General features: G+C 43.6%; 1 protein-coding gene across 7 annotated transcripts; it reads left to right on the plus strand.

The window, feature by feature from the left end:
- The first annotated feature begins 3,531 nt into the window (after positions 1-3,531).
- Positions 3,532-7,356, plus strand: LOC145017227 (aldehyde dehydrogenase 22A1-like). Of its 7 annotated transcripts, XR_013666432.1 has the most exons (12): positions 3,532-3,595; positions 3,905-4,113; positions 4,223-4,368; positions 4,502-4,625; positions 4,948-5,037; positions 5,532-5,635; positions 5,709-5,787; positions 5,877-5,972; positions 6,336-6,419; positions 6,513-6,644; positions 6,841-6,866; positions 7,005-7,356. XR_013666432.1 is itself a non-coding variant. In XM_078975291.1 (10 exons), exons 4-9 carry the CDS (start codon positions 4,608-4,610, stop codon positions 6,374-6,376), a joined length of 483 nt encoding a protein of 160 aa, XP_078831417.1. In that variant the 5' UTR covers positions 3,532-3,595; positions 3,905-4,113; positions 4,223-4,368; positions 4,502-4,607; the 3' UTR covers positions 6,377-6,419; positions 6,513-7,356. The 7 variants fall into 7 exon arrangements, 3 of the variants coding, with proteins under 3 accessions (XP_078831417.1, XP_078831415.1, XP_078831416.1); XR_013666429.1 differs by having other exon boundaries at positions 6,513-6,923; XR_013666431.1 differs by having other exon boundaries at positions 6,513-6,866.
- The last annotated feature ends 11,933 nt before the right edge of the window (positions 7,357-19,289 follow it).

Below are 19,289 nucleotides of genomic sequence, written 5' to 3' on the forward strand. Positions count from 1 at the left end.
TTTGAGAGAATTGGAGGAACAACCATATGAATCCAGAATCAAACTAAGGAACTGTAAAAGTTTTAAAAATGATTTTCAAAATTGTTTTCAAAAATAACCAAGGAAGGATGTGATGTGTACGATCAGCCAGAACCAGAAAGTATACCCCACGTTACCACACTATTATTTGATATGATATTTATGGTAGAATAGCATGTTAGTGATAGGCTAGGGATCTTCAAGAATTGCATGATAGAATTGTATGATGTATGATGGCTAATAACCTAGGGTTATTCCTTGCATGGAATTGACATCATTATTGTAGTTGCTTAGTGTATGCATCACAATTACACATAACTAAGATTTTATAGAATGAGAATGTTTGGTTTGGCCTTATTTCCTGCTCCTTGTTTGGTTGTGGTCTTATGGTAGAATCAAATACTTGACTGTTTATAGGATCTAGTGTTATGTATGATTAGCATACACGAGTGCTATAGGGTTGGTGGAAGTTTCATGGGTGAATATTTTCATGAGAAATCGGTTAGAGGTGGATGTTTAGCTACTCTTGAGAGGGTAAGGATATGATGTATACGTATTGTGACATCCCTATTTTCACGGCCAGAAAAAACCGATTTGTTTATGCTATATTTTGAAAACCAGAGTATCTTTTAAAGAAATATGTTGCGGAATTTGTTCCAAGTAAAACATGATAAATACGTTATAAAAGCATTTCCTAAGAAATGTATTTTTATTCATTTAAAAACATTTGGGATGTCATTGTCAATACAGAAACATAAGAATAAGCAGAACTTACATTCATTATCACTAGTGATTTACATCTCATTAATCTCTCAATGTAATGTAACTTCATATCAACACTTGTGATACAAATAAGTTGGAGTGGGTCGGGTTGGGAAACCTGGTGAGTACATAGGGTTTTCAACCCACAATAATATAATTATTATGTTTAAACATCAAACAATCAACCTAATTACCCATCCCCATTATATTCTTTACTTTTAAGGATCTACCTTAAGAATCAGGTATTTCTCGTTCATTCATTCCTAAGGATCATCCTAAGGAATCATCATGGAATCCGTCATTGTCAGGGTTTACTCAACATGCATTAAGTCGCATAGTCACCAGGGTTTAGGCACTAAGTCTCATAGTCGCCAGGGTTTAGGCACTAAGTGTCATAGTCGCCAGGGTTTAGGCACTAAGTCTCATAGTCGCCAGGGTTTATACAATAGGCACTAAGTCGCATAGACGCCAGGGTTTAGGCACTAAGTCTCATAGTTTCCAGGGTTTATACAACAGGCACTAAGTCGCATGGTAGCCAGGGTTTATACAACGGGCACTAAGTCGCATGGTAGCCAGGGTTTATATCGTTTATTGACAATATCGTTTTCGAGAGTCCACTCGTAATACATGTCAATGGGTTTTTAGAGTACACTGGGTGAACATCTCGTTCACAACACCTACAGGTTACGAGCCTGCTAGTGTTTCCACTGGACTGTCTACAATAGTTCGTGGTTGTCACCCATACTCTGCTAGATGACGGGGACATCACTTGGGTCATCGCTTAGGTCATCACTTGGCTCATCGCTTCTCACCATATTTTACCACTCATATATCAATGCTCAGCATTCATCTCATCTTTCATCGTTCATCATTTATCTCATCACTAATATAACAATGTTTTACCCAACACGTTTTGTAGATATAAAATAAATATACAATTTAAATCATTTAAAACATGTATACAAATCGTTCATCCAGCATAGATAGCAAGTATATAGATAATATGAACACGTAACACATAGTTCATATAAAATACTTCATATGATCATATCTATGTGTAAGATGAAAGTAACCATGCACTCACTTGTTATAATGATGATTCCAAACTCGGCAGCACTGCACTTTTAACGATTCTATTTTCCTTCGACGAAACCTAGCATTATTATCGCCAAGTTTTAGTCTAATCTTTATTGCAACTAATTATTAATCTAGATTCATCATTAACTCAAAGTCTACTTTCATGATCTATCAAGTAAGGAACAATCTGGTAGGGTCATATCGAAGGTAGGGTCCATTTGGTATACGAAGTATACTGTTTGGAAATCCCACTTTAAACACATCACTAAATCACAGCCTAGAGATCATCCCCGTAAGTACATCGATCAATATAACAACTTGGAATCACCGATAAATTTTGTTTATAGGTTCATAATAACGATAAGGAACTTAAGCTTAAGTTATAATTAAAGTAGGGTAAACATAACTCACTTACCGGGGGTTTGGCTAGGAGCAGGGCTCTACAGGAGCAGAAGTTCTGAGCCGAAATCTCTTCTTCTCGGATCCGTTGGGAGCTCTGGGGCTTCCTTCTTGTGCTAGGGGGGTTCCCTAGGCTTTTTTTTTGTGGGGGGGGGGGGGGATTTAGGGGGTATTAGAGAGTGTATAGAGTGAAGGAAGAAAGGGTAAGGTGTGAGGTATGAAGAGGGTGTGCGTTTGTATTTATAGGCTGCCAAGAGACCTCCACTACAAGAAAACAACCCTTTAATGACGCATAAACAATGACACACAGTGATTTACGAAACGCAAAAGCGTGCGCTCTAAAAATAATGTCATCTCTTCTAAATTTTGAAGTATAGAGGACATGCATTTATGCGTGCCCTGAAATTAATGTCAGCACAAAAAAAAAAAAACACGGAGGGCACCGGTCGTAAAAAGTGCGTCGTCTAAGTATGTCGTTTTATAATTTTAGTGAAAGGCGCGTTTTAAAGGGAAACGAAATCCCTTTGAAATATAAACCCCGCCTGATGCATCAACTCCTTCTCCATCTACTCCTTCGTATGCTGTACCCAAGAAACCCTAATAGTGTGGCTGCCAATATTTATCCCTTTCTCCATTTTGTCGCCTTCAAGCTCTGAATTAGGGTTTACTTTGGCGATAATTTCAATTTCTCTTACACCAAACATCCCAGCTCTTCAACCCTAAATCCACCACTGCTACTCCGCCTTCTTTCTCCGGGCTCCGCCGCTCTTCGAAGATCGACTCGGCTTCACTCTCCATAACTCAATCGTTCTTAAAAAAATTCAATTCTCACATACATCTCTCCTCTTATACGACACGACCTTACACCGGCAAAGTGACCAATCGCCATGGACAGTATTGAGAAGGTATACACATGCTTTTTCATCTTATTCTGGATCTCGCCTACGATTGAGTGTTCCCAGTCCTGCTCCACCTCCGGTCTACCCAACTCCATCGATCTACTTCCGGTTCCCCTTTCTTTCTCTCTCCCTCTCTCTCTCTCTCTCTCTCTCTCTCTCTGTCCCCTATATATACATATACATACTGCGTGACATCCAGGAGGTGATTTAGGGTTCTATATACATCTCTATCTCTCTCTCTCTCTCTCTATATATATATATATATATATATATATATATATATATATGTATACACACACACACATATATATATATATATATATATATATATATATATATATATATATATACACACACACACACACACCATTTCAAAGTCATCTTCTGGAGCTTCAGATCTTAGAAGGTTTACAGTGGAAGGTACGACCAGTGACATCCAGGTTCGTGTAATGGTGATCTCTTAAATGATTGTTTGATTTTGTATTGTTAATTACGAAAATGACATTCTTTAGTCTGGACACAATTTAATAAGAATATTTAACTAACAAGTAATATGCCAAATTAGAGAAAACGTTTAGAACAATAAGCCTACCAATACTTTGTAACGCTTAGCAATGACATTGAGATAATTTTGGATTAGAAATGAAAACGTGAACATAAAGATCTAACAAATGTATATAAATAATTTCAACATGTAGCTCTGAAAGTGCTTTCCGTTTATTTTGAACCTTGTTCTTGACTTTTGTAAGCTGGTGGAGTTACCCCAAAGAAGGGTGGAACAGAGCATTGAGGGCTCCCTGTTTTCAACTCAGTTGCAGATGAAAAAGTTGAAACCAAGGCTAATGCATCTGTAATTTATGTGACTCCACCATTTGCTGCAGCAACAATCATGGAAGCATTAGAGGCTGAATTGGATTTGATTGTTTGCTAAACAGAAGCAGTTCCACAACATGACATGGTAACCTGCATTTCTCATCAATATGTTGGCTACTTGTGTTTTCAATGTAAGAATGTTATTGACTGTCTGTCCCTTGTAATCAATCATATGCATACATGTTCGTGTAAAGGCTGCTTTAATTAAGCAGTCAAAAACTCGGCTGATTGGACCAAATTGCCCTGGTATCATTAAGCCTAGAGAATGTAAGATCAGAATCATGCCTGGTTACATTCATAAACCAGGGCATATTGGTATTGTATCTCGATCTATGAAGCGGTAAGATATTCTTGATTTTTTCTTAACTTATTATATGATTGGTTTAAGATTAACTGCTTATTTTGAGTTTGGAAAACATTATATGATTCTATGCACAGCTATTTGAATGATTTGTTTGTTCATTTTGTTACAGGTATACCAAACTACTACTGTAGGGCTACGTCAATCCACATGTGTGGGTATTGGTGAGGATCCTTTTAACGGGACCAACTTTGTTGATTGCATGAGAAAATTCATTGATGACCCTCAGACAGAAGGTAACTCAAGTTTTCAAATGAATTTGAATTTTGGTTAGGCTTTTTAAATTTGGGTAATTGCATCTCATTTTGATGTGTGGATAGTTAGTGTGTTTCCAACATGAATATCATAAGAAATTTTGTTACTTAGTTTTTTAAGTTTTTTGATAACATAAAATGGTTATTCTGTTAGGGTTACTTTAAAGCACAAGTGTATAGCAGTCTTTAGTTTTTCCATGTCTATTCTAAAAGTATGATTTTTCTAAAAAAAAAGTTGATTTTTTTTTTCCAATCAATTCTATGTTTTGGGACTAGTCCTTTTGACCTCAAAGTGTTTTGAAAGATTGTGCAGCTTGAGGTTGAGTTGAGAAGAGAGCGTCATGAGGGAGATCTCAAGGAGAAGTATAGACTTGCTCGTGTTATGGAACATAAGGTATGTAATGTATTTTTTGAATATTAACATTTTTTATTATTATTTGGAAGATCAATGCTTCACAAAAAATCCAAAGTGGAATTTACCCCCTTGGTGTAGTTGGAGCAATTGTATCATGGAATTATCCATTTCATAACTTGTTTAATCCAGTTTTAGTTGTTGTCTTCTCTGGGAATGACATAGTTGTCAAGGTTTTAATTCTTGAGTAATTTACATTACACCCCTCGAGTATAGTTATTTTTGCAGTCTTGGTCCAAAAATGTTTTCTCTTGCAAATTGGTCATCATTTGTGGTCTTGTAACAGTTTTAGTCCCTGTTCCAAGTAAAATAACTATTTTGGTCCCTGAGTATATCTGATTTTTGCAATATTGGTCCAAAATATAGTCATTTTCTTGAAATAGAGACGAACAACCTCAAATAAGGGACTCAAATTGCAAAATCAGCTATACTCAAGGACCAAAAATGCAATTTACTCTTCCTTATTCGTATTTAAGGTTTCAGAACATGCAAGCTGGTCTGGATGCTTCTACGTGCGAATTCTCCAAACTGCCCTTGCAGCTGTTGGAGCTCCTAAAAATCTTGTTGAAGTCATAACCGGGTAAGCCAAGCCCTTTTTAGTCATTTCAATAATTTTTAATTTTATCAGGTCCCTTAAACTTTGAATATTCCAGGTTTGCTGAGACTGGAGAAGCATTAGTCTCCTTACTTGACAAAATCATATTTGTCGGCTCTCCAAGTGTTGGCAGAATGGTATGATTTTCCCTTTTCCATCTCATGACTGGAAGATAACATAAAGGGTATTAACGTAATTTTCACATTACATTGTTTTATAAAACCAGATAATGAGAAAAGCCGTTGACACATTGATACCCGTGACACTTGAGCTTGGTGGAAAAGATGCGTTTGTTGTCTGTGAAGACGTCGATGTGGCTCATGTACGAATCTTTGACTTTCGGTCAAATTCATATAACAATTTTGACTTTTCCATCTTTTGTTTACTGCAAATTGTGAGAAATAGCAATGAATATACATTTTCTACAAATAATAGCAAACATGTAATCCATAATAGCAGCTTACTTACATTTTCTCTATAAAAATTAGCAACCTACTTACATTTTTTTTACCAATAATAGCAATATATAACAAATAAAGTACATTGCCTATATTTGTAAAAAAAAGTTAAAGTACATTGCTATTCTGAGCAAATAAGCCATTTTTAATAGAATCTTCAAACTCAATACAGGTTGCACAAGTTGCTGTTAGGGCTGCTTTACAATCTAGTGTACAAAACTGTGCAGGAACTAAAAGATTTTATGTCCACAAAGACATATACGCTTAAATTTGTAGATGCGGTTGTCAAGATTGTTAAATCTGTCTCAGCTGTAAGTAACTAATTAGTAATTACAGTTCTACCCTATTGATTATATATAATTTGCAATGTATTATTTTTTTAATTAAATACGTAAATATTCTAGGGTCCTCTACAACTTGGAAAATACAACATGGGTGCGATTTGCATGCAAAAAGGCTTCAAAGTTTAATAAATGATGCGTTGGATAAAGGAGATGAAATTGTTGGAGGTGGAAGTGTGAGAGATATTAGTGAAGGTGTTGTTGACCAATACTTCCCTCCTACTGTTATTGTAAATGTCAACCATCAGATGAAATTGATGCAAGTGGAAGTAAAGTCCTTTTTTTTTAAAAAAAAAAAATAATCTGAAATCAAAGCATCCTTCTACACTTGCAGGTCCTTTTTCCTTCTTACAATTGTTATCTTTCTAATACTCTGTCCGCTTCATGACAGTTACCATGCAAAAACTGTGATAAATAGTAAGTTTACCCCTGGAAAGGACTCCATTCAACAAGGATCAAATATTGACATCAAGGGTGCAACTATAGTTCAGTTACATTATACATCAATTGTTGATGAATTGAATTGGTAACAATAACATTGTTGTAATCATGCAGTGGGTGCATTACTTCTGCAGAGACTATTATGTTAGAGAAGCAAAGCGTGGATGAGTTTCTATCCAATATAAACAATGGCAAAACTGTTATTGTCTCACTTTCACTTTAGTCAAGGGCAGAAAGTCCCTGATGAAGGTTGTATTTTGCAGGATGGAACACCTTAGCCAGGAAATAACACAAGGGATCATCCAGGAGACAACTATGAGGCTTCAACTTTTCCCCACTGGTTGACTTTTAAACTTTGAATTTTTCTGCTTATAATCAAGGATTTGTTTTAATTAGATTGGTTTATGTGAAACTAATGATTACGTAATCATATGTATGAATATGAAATAAAGTTTGTTATTTAGTATGTGATAATCATGTATAGGGAGAAAACAACTTCTATTGACTTGTTTTATCTTTCCATGGATCGATTATTTGTATGACATCAAATTTTATGCAATGGATTGTATTTTTTGTTATGAGACATTAAATGCAAATATAAATTGAAAATTAGTAAATCTATAAATAATATTTTTTATAACATTTAAAATTATGATACGCAAAATTCTGTGTCATCTTCATTTACGACATGGCCTTTCTTGACAGGGGCTTCCTTGATACGCATTGCGTGTCATAAACACGCGCGTCGTAAGGTTACGACACGCAAATTCGTGTCGTCTTACTTTATGACAAGGCCTTCCCTGATACGCATTGCGTGTTGTAAACGCGCGTCGTAATTGAGCGTTGTAAATGAGCGTTGTAGATGACGTGCGAAAGCGCGTCGTCTCTCTTTATAAGAGGGCATTCCTTGATGCACATTTGCGCGTCGTTTGAGCCTTTTACGACGCGCAATGAGCGTCGGCTGTTTTTCTAGTAGTGCTCTCACATCGTGAGTTTATGATGCTGACGTTGTGAGCCAGCTGGAGACACCAAAGCTGAGCCTGGTGCTGACATGTGGCATCGCACACAGGGTGTAAATAAGCCGATTTTCAAAAATTCATAACATTCGCACACAAGTTCTGTTTTTGACGTTTTTTATATCCACGCGTAGGTAAAAATAAAATCTACAACTTTCCTTTTGACCGATCTTAAATTTAACAGTAGGAGGATAATATATTGTTAAATGACCGTGTAAAATTCGTAACTTCTTCATACGAGTTTCATTTTCTTCTGTCATTTTATCATTGAGTTCCTATTAATGAGATCTTAAACTCTCATTTAGATCGCGTTGACCAAAAACCGCTCGATCTAAAATTCGAGTTTCGGGTTGTACACTGCTAAGCCAAATCTTAGAAAAATCATAACTTCCTCATATGAAGTCAGATTTGGGCGTTCTTTTTATGAAAACTATTGGTTTAACGTATACTATAACTTTTGTTTAGATTACTAAGGCTAAAATGTCCTCTATCGTAATTTACATTTCCCGGTGTCGTGTCGGTTTTATCGTAAAACTTCGACGGGTCATCACTTCTTCGTTATAACTCGGATTTCGGCGTTCTTTATATGTACGGAACCCTTGTAACAAATAATATAACTTGGTTAATATTAATACTTCTAACTACTTTTCCATCAAAAACTCATTTTTTTATGCTTATTGTCTCTAAATTGACTAGCTCGAATTTGCTGGCATTACACATATCTTGGTTGTTGTGTTTGTTTGAGAGGTTGTGATGATCATTGAGAAAAAATATGGTTAGGTGTGGAAGGTAGTGTGGGACCATACTAATGAAAGCATAGGACCCGTATGCATCCCAAGGAAATCTCAAACCCCGAGGGTTTGTTTATCAGTAATAGTTTGGGTTATATGAATTGTGGAATTTTGATATATTATGGTTTATTTTTCAGTATGGTGTTCACTCAGAGATCAGGTTCTGGGTCTTGAGTGAGTGGCCAGGATGGCTCGAGGATGACGGATGATAAGATTCAGGAGGTCATTGCCACTGAGGTGGCTGCTGCTGTTTGGCGATCTATGTCGGTGACGTTGGGGTCTATAAATACCTCCATGATCGAGTTTTTTGATGAGCGATATGAGGCTACCACAACTGTTTCTACTGCGGGGATTTGTGGGGGGATAGCCTTTCAGTATCGGGACTTCGAAAATACAAAGTCCCCAGTGCTTGATGAAGTTTAGGATCTGATTGTTTCGATAAGATGGTTATATGATTGTTGGAATTTAGGATATGATTGTTGCGATGAGATGGTTATATGATATGGAGAGTTGTTTCTTCACGTGTTCTTGCACTGCTGACCAGAAGTTCAAGTGCACCATGAACCTTCTTTGTTAAGGCGTGAAGTATTGGTGGAGGTTGGTTACTGGCTCGTACACTCCTAAGCAGAGGGTTGTTGTTACTTGGGAGCAGTTTATTGAGATATTTCATTCAATATATGTCCCTTTGGTGGAGAGGGAGAGCTTGGCTTAGGAGTATCTTGAGTTGAGGAACATGACAGAGATGGTGACTCATATCACCAACATGTTTACCGAGAGGGTTATTTTCTGTCTTGAGTTTAATGCTTATAAGCAAGCTCAGATGACCCGGTGAGCATGCTCAAGTAGGATATCCATCATTTTGTATCCACTCAACGATATGGTTCACTCTTTGAGTTATTGGAAGCAACGAGGAGGTAGGAGATTAAGATTGATCTCCAGTCGAGTGAGTTGAGGCGGGCCCTATGCTGTCGCAGCGTGAAGCAAAGCGATTTATGCCCGCTGATTCGAGGTCTGGAGGAAAAAAGAGCTGCACTTGTGGGAAGTGAAACTAAGTTCTTGAGGTTTCTTTCCGATCATTTGTTGGATTCTACAAATGTGGCAAGGAGGGGCACTTAGCAAGGGATTGTCGCCATCCGGTCCCATTACTGAGCGCTAGGATTTGTTATCATTGTGATCAGGTTAGCCATGTGAAGTTCAATTGTCCATTGCTCGTCGCCAAGCCGGTGCAGGCCCCAACGCTAGCCATTCTGAGGATCACCGATGGGCGACAAGGTAGGGCTGAGCCCCCGAAGGCTCGATGTAGCACCTGGTTTCCGGTATGTGAATTTTATTTGAGTATTGCCCTATTTTAGCCTTGGACTCGGCGAGTCACAGGGTCCGACTCGCCGAGTAGGGACGAGACGCAGGACACGTTTAAGTTGGCGACTCGGCGAGTCCATATCCTGGACTCGGCGAGTCACCGCTGTTGGATGAAACCCTAAGTTTCAGGGGTTTGCACCCTATTTAAACCCCATATCTGCCCCTTGCCAGCCCCCATTTACCCCCCCAGAGCTCCCAACCCTCGTCCTAAGCTTGTTCTTGTGAACTTGAGGCTCTTGTGTGCATTCTTGAAGGTTTTGAGGCAAGAAGGGGAAGGAGATCAAGAGAAAGAAGAGCCATCCAAGCATCATTGTGTTTTTCAGCTGTATCATTGAGGTATATCTCGTTTTTCCCCTGTTTCTATGCTTAAGATTTCATTTAAGACACTCTTGAGCAATTCCTCAAGCTTGTTTGTGCTTAATGTTTTGTAATAAGTGGATGGGCCTTTAGATCTAGGCAAGATTGAGCTCCAGGAGCTCAGATCTGTTAGCTTTATGGCCCCATGTGGCTTGTTCATCCTAGATCTACCCTTTTTAGGCATTTTGAACCCTAAAATCCATGTTAGTGAGTATCCACACGTAAAGTTGGAAACTTTACGTGTGATTGGTGTCCTAGAAGTCCAGATCTATGAATGGCATGAACTGAAATCGAGTAAATCGGTGTATTTGGTGGATGCATGGCGACAACTCGGCGAGTCGTATAGATGACTCGGCGAGTCTGGTCGCGAGTCACCGAATTGGTCCTTTCACGATGTATCGAGTTGAGCCGTGAGTCACAGGGGGTGACTCGGTGAGTTGGGAGCTGGACTCACTCATGATAGGACTCGGCGAGTCAATGCCTGACTCGGCGAGTCCAAGGCAATCTTCATAGATCAGGAACAGACTCGGCGAGTTGTTCATACAACTCGGCGAGTCTTAGCATATGTGTTCTTCGGATGAAGATGAACTCGACGAGTTGTTCATACAACTCGGCGAGTAGGATGAAGGAGTTGAATGACAGTTTAGAAGATGAACTCGTCGAGTCATAGCCCAACTCGACGAGTAGGATCAGGGACCCAGGACAATAGTTTGCTAGGGACTCGGCGAGTGGAGATCCACTCGGCGAGTCGGGTCAACTGAAAGTTGACTTCGATTTGACTTAGGGCTAGACCAGGGGTAAAATGGTCTTTTTACCCAAAGGACAGTTAGCAGTGTATGATTAAGTATATTGTGGGAATTGCAGCCGGAGGACTCCCAGAGCAGCAGCAGTCAGTTAGTTCCCGATCAGTTCAGCAGCTACTTTGAGGTGAGTTACCTTCCAGTAGTGGTGGGTCTAAGGCCACAATGCCGGCCCACCAGTAGGAGACGTATGATAGATGATTGTCTTTGTGATATCATCTAGGTTTGCTATTACCTGTTATGTTATATGCTCTCATGATACGTTATATGCGATAGTAGTAGAGTTCGGTTGTGAGGACCGCAGGGTAGTCAGACACCCCAGAATCATCTGACTGTATGTGATGGTATGCTTGTATGTTGGCCTGTTATGTTATGCGATAGAGATAGTGGGAGGGGACCAGCCCCCGAGGGTCGGTTGTTAGGATCGATGGGTAGTCAGCACCCCAGAATGGCTTGACATGGGTAGTCAGCACCCCAGAATGGCTTGACACGGGTAGGACGGCACCCCAGAATGGCCGTATGGGTAGGTCGGCACCCCAGAATGGCCGTACCGGGTAGTCAGGCACCCCAGAATAGCCTGGCAGTATTTATGTTATGTGTTTGCATGGTATGTGGTACGTTGGGGGAACTCACTAAGCTTTGTACTTACGTTTACAGTTTTGTTTTCAGGTACCTCCTCAGCTAGGGGAAAGGAGCCGGCACGGTAGCAGCATGTCACACACACACTCTTCGGTTTCCGCATTTACGAGATTCACTGGGATTGTACTCTGATATTTGATGGATTGTATGGTTTGAATATTAAAACATGGTTTGCGATGTGTTATGGCGTGATTAAACAATGCTTTTATTTATTAATGTTTTCTAAAAGTAATATTTTAAAATGAAATTTTTGGACATGAAAATTGGGTCGTTACAAGTTGGTATCAGATCCCTGGTTTGAGGGATTCGGACACGCCTTCGGGAGTGTCTGAACTCAAATCGAGGGATTGAAAGATTTTCCAAAAGAAATTGTTCTTTAAAACCCGGAAAAGAGTCATAAGAAAGAGCGAAGTGTGTGACGTGCGCGACCGGCCGAGCTCAAGTAAGTATTCCCCATAGTACCCATACAAGTTTATGTTATGTTTATCAGCTTACGTAGAACCGCATGCTAGTATAGGGCTAAGGATCTAGGAGTGATGCCTTATGTGCCTGCTTATGTGTTACAGCTTTATGAATATTACATGCTAGAATTGAGTAGACAGCAGTAGGATAGCCTGTTTAGGTTATGCCTGATAGTATGAGCTTAGCATCCTATGTTAAAGTGCCGTTTCTTGTTATAAGAATAGTTTTGGCTTGAATCTGTTTCCCCTTATCCGAATGCTGCCTGCTTCGTGCTTGGTGGGGTTCTGAGTAATGGGAGTTAGCCACTAGGTAAACACGTCACACCACATGTGATCAGGGTTGAATAATCCCAAAGTATTGGAACTGGCCCTATTGCGCAGCTCTCGTTTGAGTCTAACCGTTGTAGGGACGGATCTTTTACTTGAAGGATTATCTAATCCTCATCACATGTGATGGTGTTTGGGTGGTGGCTAACTGGCACTATGAGGAGACCCACAGCAGCTGAGGACCAGTCGTGTTGAACTTGAGTTTTCCCTAGGGCAAGCCTAGGATGAGAATAACAGAGAGTACCAGTAGTAAAGGGGATCTGGTGGAGTCGAGGAATTCCTCGGAGAAGGTACGGATAGATGTGGAAGGTAGTATGGGCCCGTACTACTGAAAGAAGAGGATCCGTACCCGAGCCGAGGAAGGCCAAGACGAGACCAAGGAACCTGTAAGTAGTTGAGATCCCTCAGAAAGTAGCAGTATCACTAATGATTATTATGATGAATTGCAGAATGGTGCTACTTCGACCGAGACCGACAGATGGCGAATCAGGAGAGGGGTCAGGTTCGGGATCAGGCACCGAGCCGATTGACGAGAGGCTACGTGAGTTCATCACGTCGGAGATTACCAGGGGCATCCTTGAGTCGACCCCCATCCTCTTTGGGTCGATCAAGGAAGGGATCATAGAGTTGATGGAGGATCGCCTACGGGCATTCAGGAGCGATTTAGCCTCTAGCCAGTCAGGATCTCGCACACTGTCCTTCAAGGACTTCAGGGGCAGTGGTGCGCCGGATTTCCATGGGGTGAAGGACCCCATTGTCGCCAGGCGGTGGATTGCGGATATCGAGTCCGCCCAGTTGACTAGCTTCTGCCCCGAGGGGTCGAAGGTGAGGTATGCAGCAGGATGTTTACGGGACCGAGCCCGGGATTGGTGGGAGTCAGTGGGTGACTCGTTGGGAGCCTCGGCTATCGAGGCAATGACCTGGTCGGACTTTGTGGCTAGGTTCAGGGTAGAGTTTGCACCGGCGGTCGAGCTTCAGCAGCTGGCCAGGGAGTTTCTAGACATGAGGCAGACGACAGAGACCGTGGCGGAGATCACCGCCAAGTTTCGGGAGAGGGCTTTATTGGTGCCCCAGTATGCCGGTGACGAGGACATGAGGAGGACTCGTTACCATGATATGCTACGAGCTGACATCCGGGAGCATGTTAGTTTTTCGGCTTGCCCCACCCTGGACTCCATGATTGCCAGGGCTAGGGAGAGATAGATAGATTTGGAGTACATCCGGAAACGGAAACTTGAGGACGGTTAGGCAACAGGGGCTTCGGGGAAGAAGCCCAAGGGATCAGATGGGAGGCCGAAAGGCCAGTCGGGACCGAGCCGCTGCAGGAGGTGCGGCAGGCCGCACGAGGGGGCGTGCAGGATGGGATCGTCCGGCTGCTACAAGTGCGGCAAGTTTGGGCATATCAGCAGGGATTGCACTGCTCCTACGACAGTTATTCAGACATCGGAGTTGCTGTGTTTCCATTGCAACCAGAAGGGCCACAAGAAGGCCAATTGCCCCCAGTTGTCAGTTACAACGCCAGTAAAGGCGCCGGCTCCAGCGACCCTGCGGATCACGGATGGTCGACAGGGCAAGGCAGAGGCTCCAGTGGTGAGGAGTCGGGCATTTCAGTTGACTGCCGAGGAGGCACGCGCCGCGCCCGATGTGGTGACGGGTATGATTCTTTCCTTCTATCTTTTATTTTATGTTGTTATGATATTGATATGTGCTCCGTGTGTATACATGTGTATTAGGATCGTTCCATGTGAACGGCATCCCGGTTCAGGTATTGTTCGACTCGGGTGCATCCCGATCGTTCGTTTCTCTTGCTCTTAGCAAGAGATTTCATGAGACTTCAGGCGAGTTAGATTGCCCGTTAGAGGTAGAGATTGCTGACGATCGATCGGTGCGAGTATCGATGGTGTTTTGAGATTGTGTTCTGCGACTGTTTGAGGAGCGTTACCTGGTAGACTTGGTTCCCATTCCATTGCGTGGGAACAAGGTGATTATTGGTATGGATTGGTTGAGCCCTAATGGGGCAGTGATAGATTGTGCGCAGCAGCTAGTGCGAGTCAGGACCCCAAGCGGGGGAGAGTTAGTGATTCATGGAGAGCGGCCGCAGTGTGGACCCACTGTATGTTCAGCAGCGAGGGCTAGGCGCTACCTTTAGCAGGGATGCGCGGGTTATGTCGTGTATGTGATGGATACCCGGGAGGCGGGTAAGGCGACCGTGAGCGAGGTCCCGGTGGTTCGAGATTTTGCTGATGTTTTCCCGGAGGAACTACCTGGGATACCTCCGGAGCGACAGGTGGAGTTCAGGATTGACCTCATTCCCGGTGCGGCTCCGATAGCCAAAGCACCATATCGGTTGGCTCCTCCTGAGATGCAGGAGTTGTCTACGCAGCTACAGGAGTTGCTGGACAAGGGATTTATTCGGCCGAGCAGTTCACCCTGGGGAGCCCCGATTCTGTTTGTAAGAAAGAAGGACAGGTCGCATCGGATGTGTATAGATTATCGGGAGCTGAACAAGGTAACGGTGAAGAACCGATACCCGCTTCCGAGGATTGACGACCTATTTGACCAGCTTCAGGGAGCATCTTGGTTCTCCAAGATTGAATTACGTTCGGGTTATCATCAGATGAGGGTCAGGGAGGAGGATATGCAGAAGACTGCGTTTCGGACGCGCTATGGTCATTACGAGTTCGTGGTGATGCCGTTTGGGCTCACCAATGCTCCTGCCGCGTTCATGGACCTCATGAACCGCGTGTGTAGACCGATGCTGGATCGGTCTGTGATAGTCTTTATCGATGATATCTTGGTCTATTCCAAGACTCGGGAGGAACACGAGGAGCATCTGAGGGAGGTGTTGGAGACCCTGAGGAGGGAGAGCTTGTATGCCAAGTTCTCCAAGTGTGAGTTTTGGTTGCGCGAGGTGCAATTCCTTGGACACCTCGTCAACCAGAACGGGATTCTGGTTGATCCGGCCAAGGTCGAGGCCGTGATGAGATGGGAGGTCCTGAAGTCTCCATCTGAGATTCGGAGCTTCCTGGGATTGGTAAGCTACTATCGGAGGTTTATCCAAGATTTCTCCAAGATAGCCGTACCCCTGACGCGACTGACGAAGAAAGTCGTGGTCTTTCGGTGGGGACCCTAGCAGCAGGCTGCGTTTGAGATGCTGAGACAGAAATTGTGTGAGGCGCCGATCCTAGCCCTGCCTGAGGGCGTTGAGGATTTTGTGGTTTACTGCGATGCATCCATTTCGGGGTTGGGCGCAGTTCTGATGCAGAGAGGGCATGTCATTGCCTACGCTTCACGGCAGCTCAAGCCTCACGAGGCAAATTACCCGACGCACGATTTGGAGTTGGGGGCGGTGGTCTTTGCCCTCAAGATTTGGCGACATTACCTCTACGGGGTTCGGTGTACCATCTACACGGACCACAAGAGTTTGAGGTACCTCATGGACCAACCGAATCTGAACATGAGGCAGCGTCGGTGGTTGGACGTGGTGAAGGATTATGATTGCGAGATCCTTTACCACCCGGGGAAGGCCAATGTGGTGGCCGATGCGCTTAGCCGCAAGACGGTGCCGATCAGGGACGTTTGTTTGAGGATGACTGTGGTGACTCCCCTGTTGGAGCAGATTCGGGAGGCTCAACAGGAGGCTATCAAGGAGGAGCATCGGAAGAGCGAGCGTGTGGTGGGTCAGGTTTCCTCCTTTGATTATGATGGCAGAGGACTTTTGACATTACACCGTAGGGTGTGGGTGCCGTATCACGGTGGCGTGCGTCAGATTTTGATGGAGGAGGCGCACAAGTCCCGATTTTCTATTCATCCCGGGGCGACGAAGATGTATAGGGATCTTCGTCCGGATTATTGGTGGCCTTGCATGAAGCGGGATGTGGCATGGTACGTCGAGCGGTGTTTGACCTGCAGGAAGGTCAAGGCCGAACATCAGAGACCGCATGGCAAGATGCAGCCGTTGGACATCCCACTGTGGAAATGGGAAGATATCACGATGGATTTTATCACAAAGCTTCCCAGGACCGCACGTGGAGTGGATTCGATTTGGGTCATCGTGGATAGATTGACCAAGAGTGCTCACTTTATTCCAATCCAGGAAAGCATATCGGCCGAGAAATTGGCCGACATCTATATCAGGGAGATTGTGGCACGGCATGGAGTGCCAGTATCGGTAATCTCGGACATGGATGTACGTTTTACTTCCAGATTCTTGAAGAAATTCCATGACGAGTTGGGCACTCGTCTGCATTTCAGCACCGCCTTTCACCCGCAGACAGATGGTCAGAGTGAGCGGACCATCTAGACTTTGGAGGACATGTTGCGGGCGTGTGTGTTGGATTTCGGTGGTAGCTGGGATACCTATCTTCCTTTGGCTGAGTTCTCCTACAACAACAGCTATCACGCGAGTATTGACCGACCACCGTTCGAGATGTTGTATGGGCGGAAGTGCAGAACCCCGATATGTTGGGGTGAGGTTGGCCAGAGAGTCATGGGAAGCACCGAGGTGGTGCTAGAGACGACTGAGAGGATCCAACAGGTTTGGAGCAGACTTCAGACTGCACAGAGTCGACAGAAAGCTACGCCGATAGACGTCGATCCGACTTGGAGTTCCAAGTCGGGGATATGGTCCTCCTGAAAGTGTCGCCTTGGAAAGGTGTCATTCGATTCAGAAAGCGGGGCAAGTTGGGCCCAAGGTTCATCGGGCCGTTCAGGGTTGCAGCCTGGGTGGGCAAGGTGGCGTATAGGCTGGACCTGCCAGACGAGCTCAGTCAGATCCACAGCACCTTTCATGTTTCGCAGCTGCGGAAGTGCCTGGTGGATGATTCAGCAGTAGTACCATTGGAGGATATTCAGGTTGACGACAGCTTGAATTACATTGAGCGCCCAGTCGCAATACTTGACAGAAAGACAAAGATGTTGAGAAACAAGAGGGTAGAACTAGTAAAGGTGCAATGGAAGCACCGCAAGGGTTCGGAATGGACTTGGGAACCGATGGACGAGATGATGGAGCATTACCCCGAGCTGTTTCAGGACCGGGCAGCAGACTTCGAGGACGAAGTCTAAAATAAGTGGGGGAGATTTGTAGCACCTGGTTTCCGGTATGTGAATTTTATTTGAATATTGCCCTATTTTAGCCTTGGACTCGGCGAGTCACAGGGTCCGACTCGCCGAGTAGGGACGAGATGCAGGACACGTTTAAGTTGGCGACTCGGCGAGTCCATATCCTGGACTCGGCGAGTCACCGCTGTTGGATGAAACCCTAAGTTTCAGGGGTTTGCACCCTATTTAAACCCCATATCTGCCCCTTGCCAGCCCCCATTCACCCCCCCAGAGCTCCCAACCCTCGTCCTAAGCTTGTTCTTGTGAACTTGAGGCTCTTCTGTGCATTCTTGAAGGTTTTGAGGCAAGAAGGGGAAGGATATCAAGAGAAAGAAGAGCCATCCAAGCATCATTGTGTTTTTCAGTTGTATCATTGAGGTATATCTCGTTTTTCCCCTGTTTCTATGCTTAAGATTTCATTTAAGACACTCTTGAGCAATTCCTCAAGCTTGTTTGTGCTTAATGTTTCATAATAAGTGGATGGGCCTTTAGATCTAGGCAAGATTGAGCTCCAGGAGCTCAGATCTGTTAGCTTTATGGCCCCATGTGGCTTGTTCATCCTAGATCTACCCTTTTGAGGCATTTTGAACCCTAAAATCCATGTTAGTGAGTATCCACACGTAAATTTGGAAACTTTACGTGTGATTGGTGTCCTAGAAGTCCAAATCTATGAATGGCATGAACTGAAATCGAGTAAATCGGTGTATTTGGTGGATGCATGGCGACGACTCGGCGAGTCGTATAGGTGACTCGGCGAGTCTGGTCACGAGTCACCGAATTGGTCCCTTCATGATGTATCGAGTTGAGCCCTGAGTCACAGGGGGTGACTCGGTGAGTTGGGAGCTGGACTCACTCATGATAGGACTCGGCGAGTCAATGCCTGACTCGGCGAGTCCAAGGCAATCTTCATAGATCAGGAACAGACTCGGCGAGTTGTTCATACAACTCGGCGAGTCTTAGCATATGTGTTCTTCGGATGAAGATGAACTCGACGAGTTGTTCATACAACTCGGCGAGTAGGATGAAGGAGTTAAATGACAGTTTAGAAGATGAACTCGTCGAGTCATAGCCCAACTCGACGAGTAGGATCAGGGACCCAGGACAATAGTTTGCTAGGGACTCGGCGAGTGGAGATCCACTCGGCGAGTCGGGTCAACTGAAAGTTGACTTCGATTTGACTTAGGCTAGACCAGGGGTAAAATGGTCTTTTTACCCAAAGGACAGTTAGCAGTGTATGATTAAGTATATTGTGGGAATTGCAGCCGGAGGACTCCCGGAGCAGCAGCAGTCAGTTAGTTCCCGATCAGTTCAGCAGCTACTTTGAGGTGAGTTACCTTCCAGTAGTGGTGGGTCTAAGGCCATAATGCCGGCCCACCAGTAGGAGACGTATGATAGATGATTGTCTTTGTGATATCATCTAGGTTTGCTATTACCTGTTATGTTATATGCTCTCATGATACGTTATATGCGATAGTAGTAGAGTTCGGTTGTGAGGACCGCAGGGTAGTCAGACACCCCAGAATCATCTGACTGTATGTGATGGTATGCT

Source organism: Lactuca saligna, chromosome 9 (assembly GCF_052625555.1).
Source record: "Lactuca saligna cultivar CGN05327 chromosome 9, ASM5262555v1, whole genome shotgun sequence".
In the NCBI taxonomy this organism is placed as follows: Eukaryota; Viridiplantae; Streptophyta; class Magnoliopsida; order Asterales; family Asteraceae; genus Lactuca; species Lactuca saligna.

Coding starts and splice junctions, on each gene's coding strand:
- LOC145017227 (XM_078975289.1), top strand. Junction 5,788..5,876: donor CTCCAAGTGTTGGCAGAATG/GTATGATTTTCC, acceptor TTATAAAACCAG/ATAATGAGAAAAGCCGTTGA. Junction 5,973..6,335: donor AAGACGTCGATGTGGCTCAT/GTACGAATCTTT, acceptor AAAACTGTGCAG/GAACTAAAAGATTTTATGTC.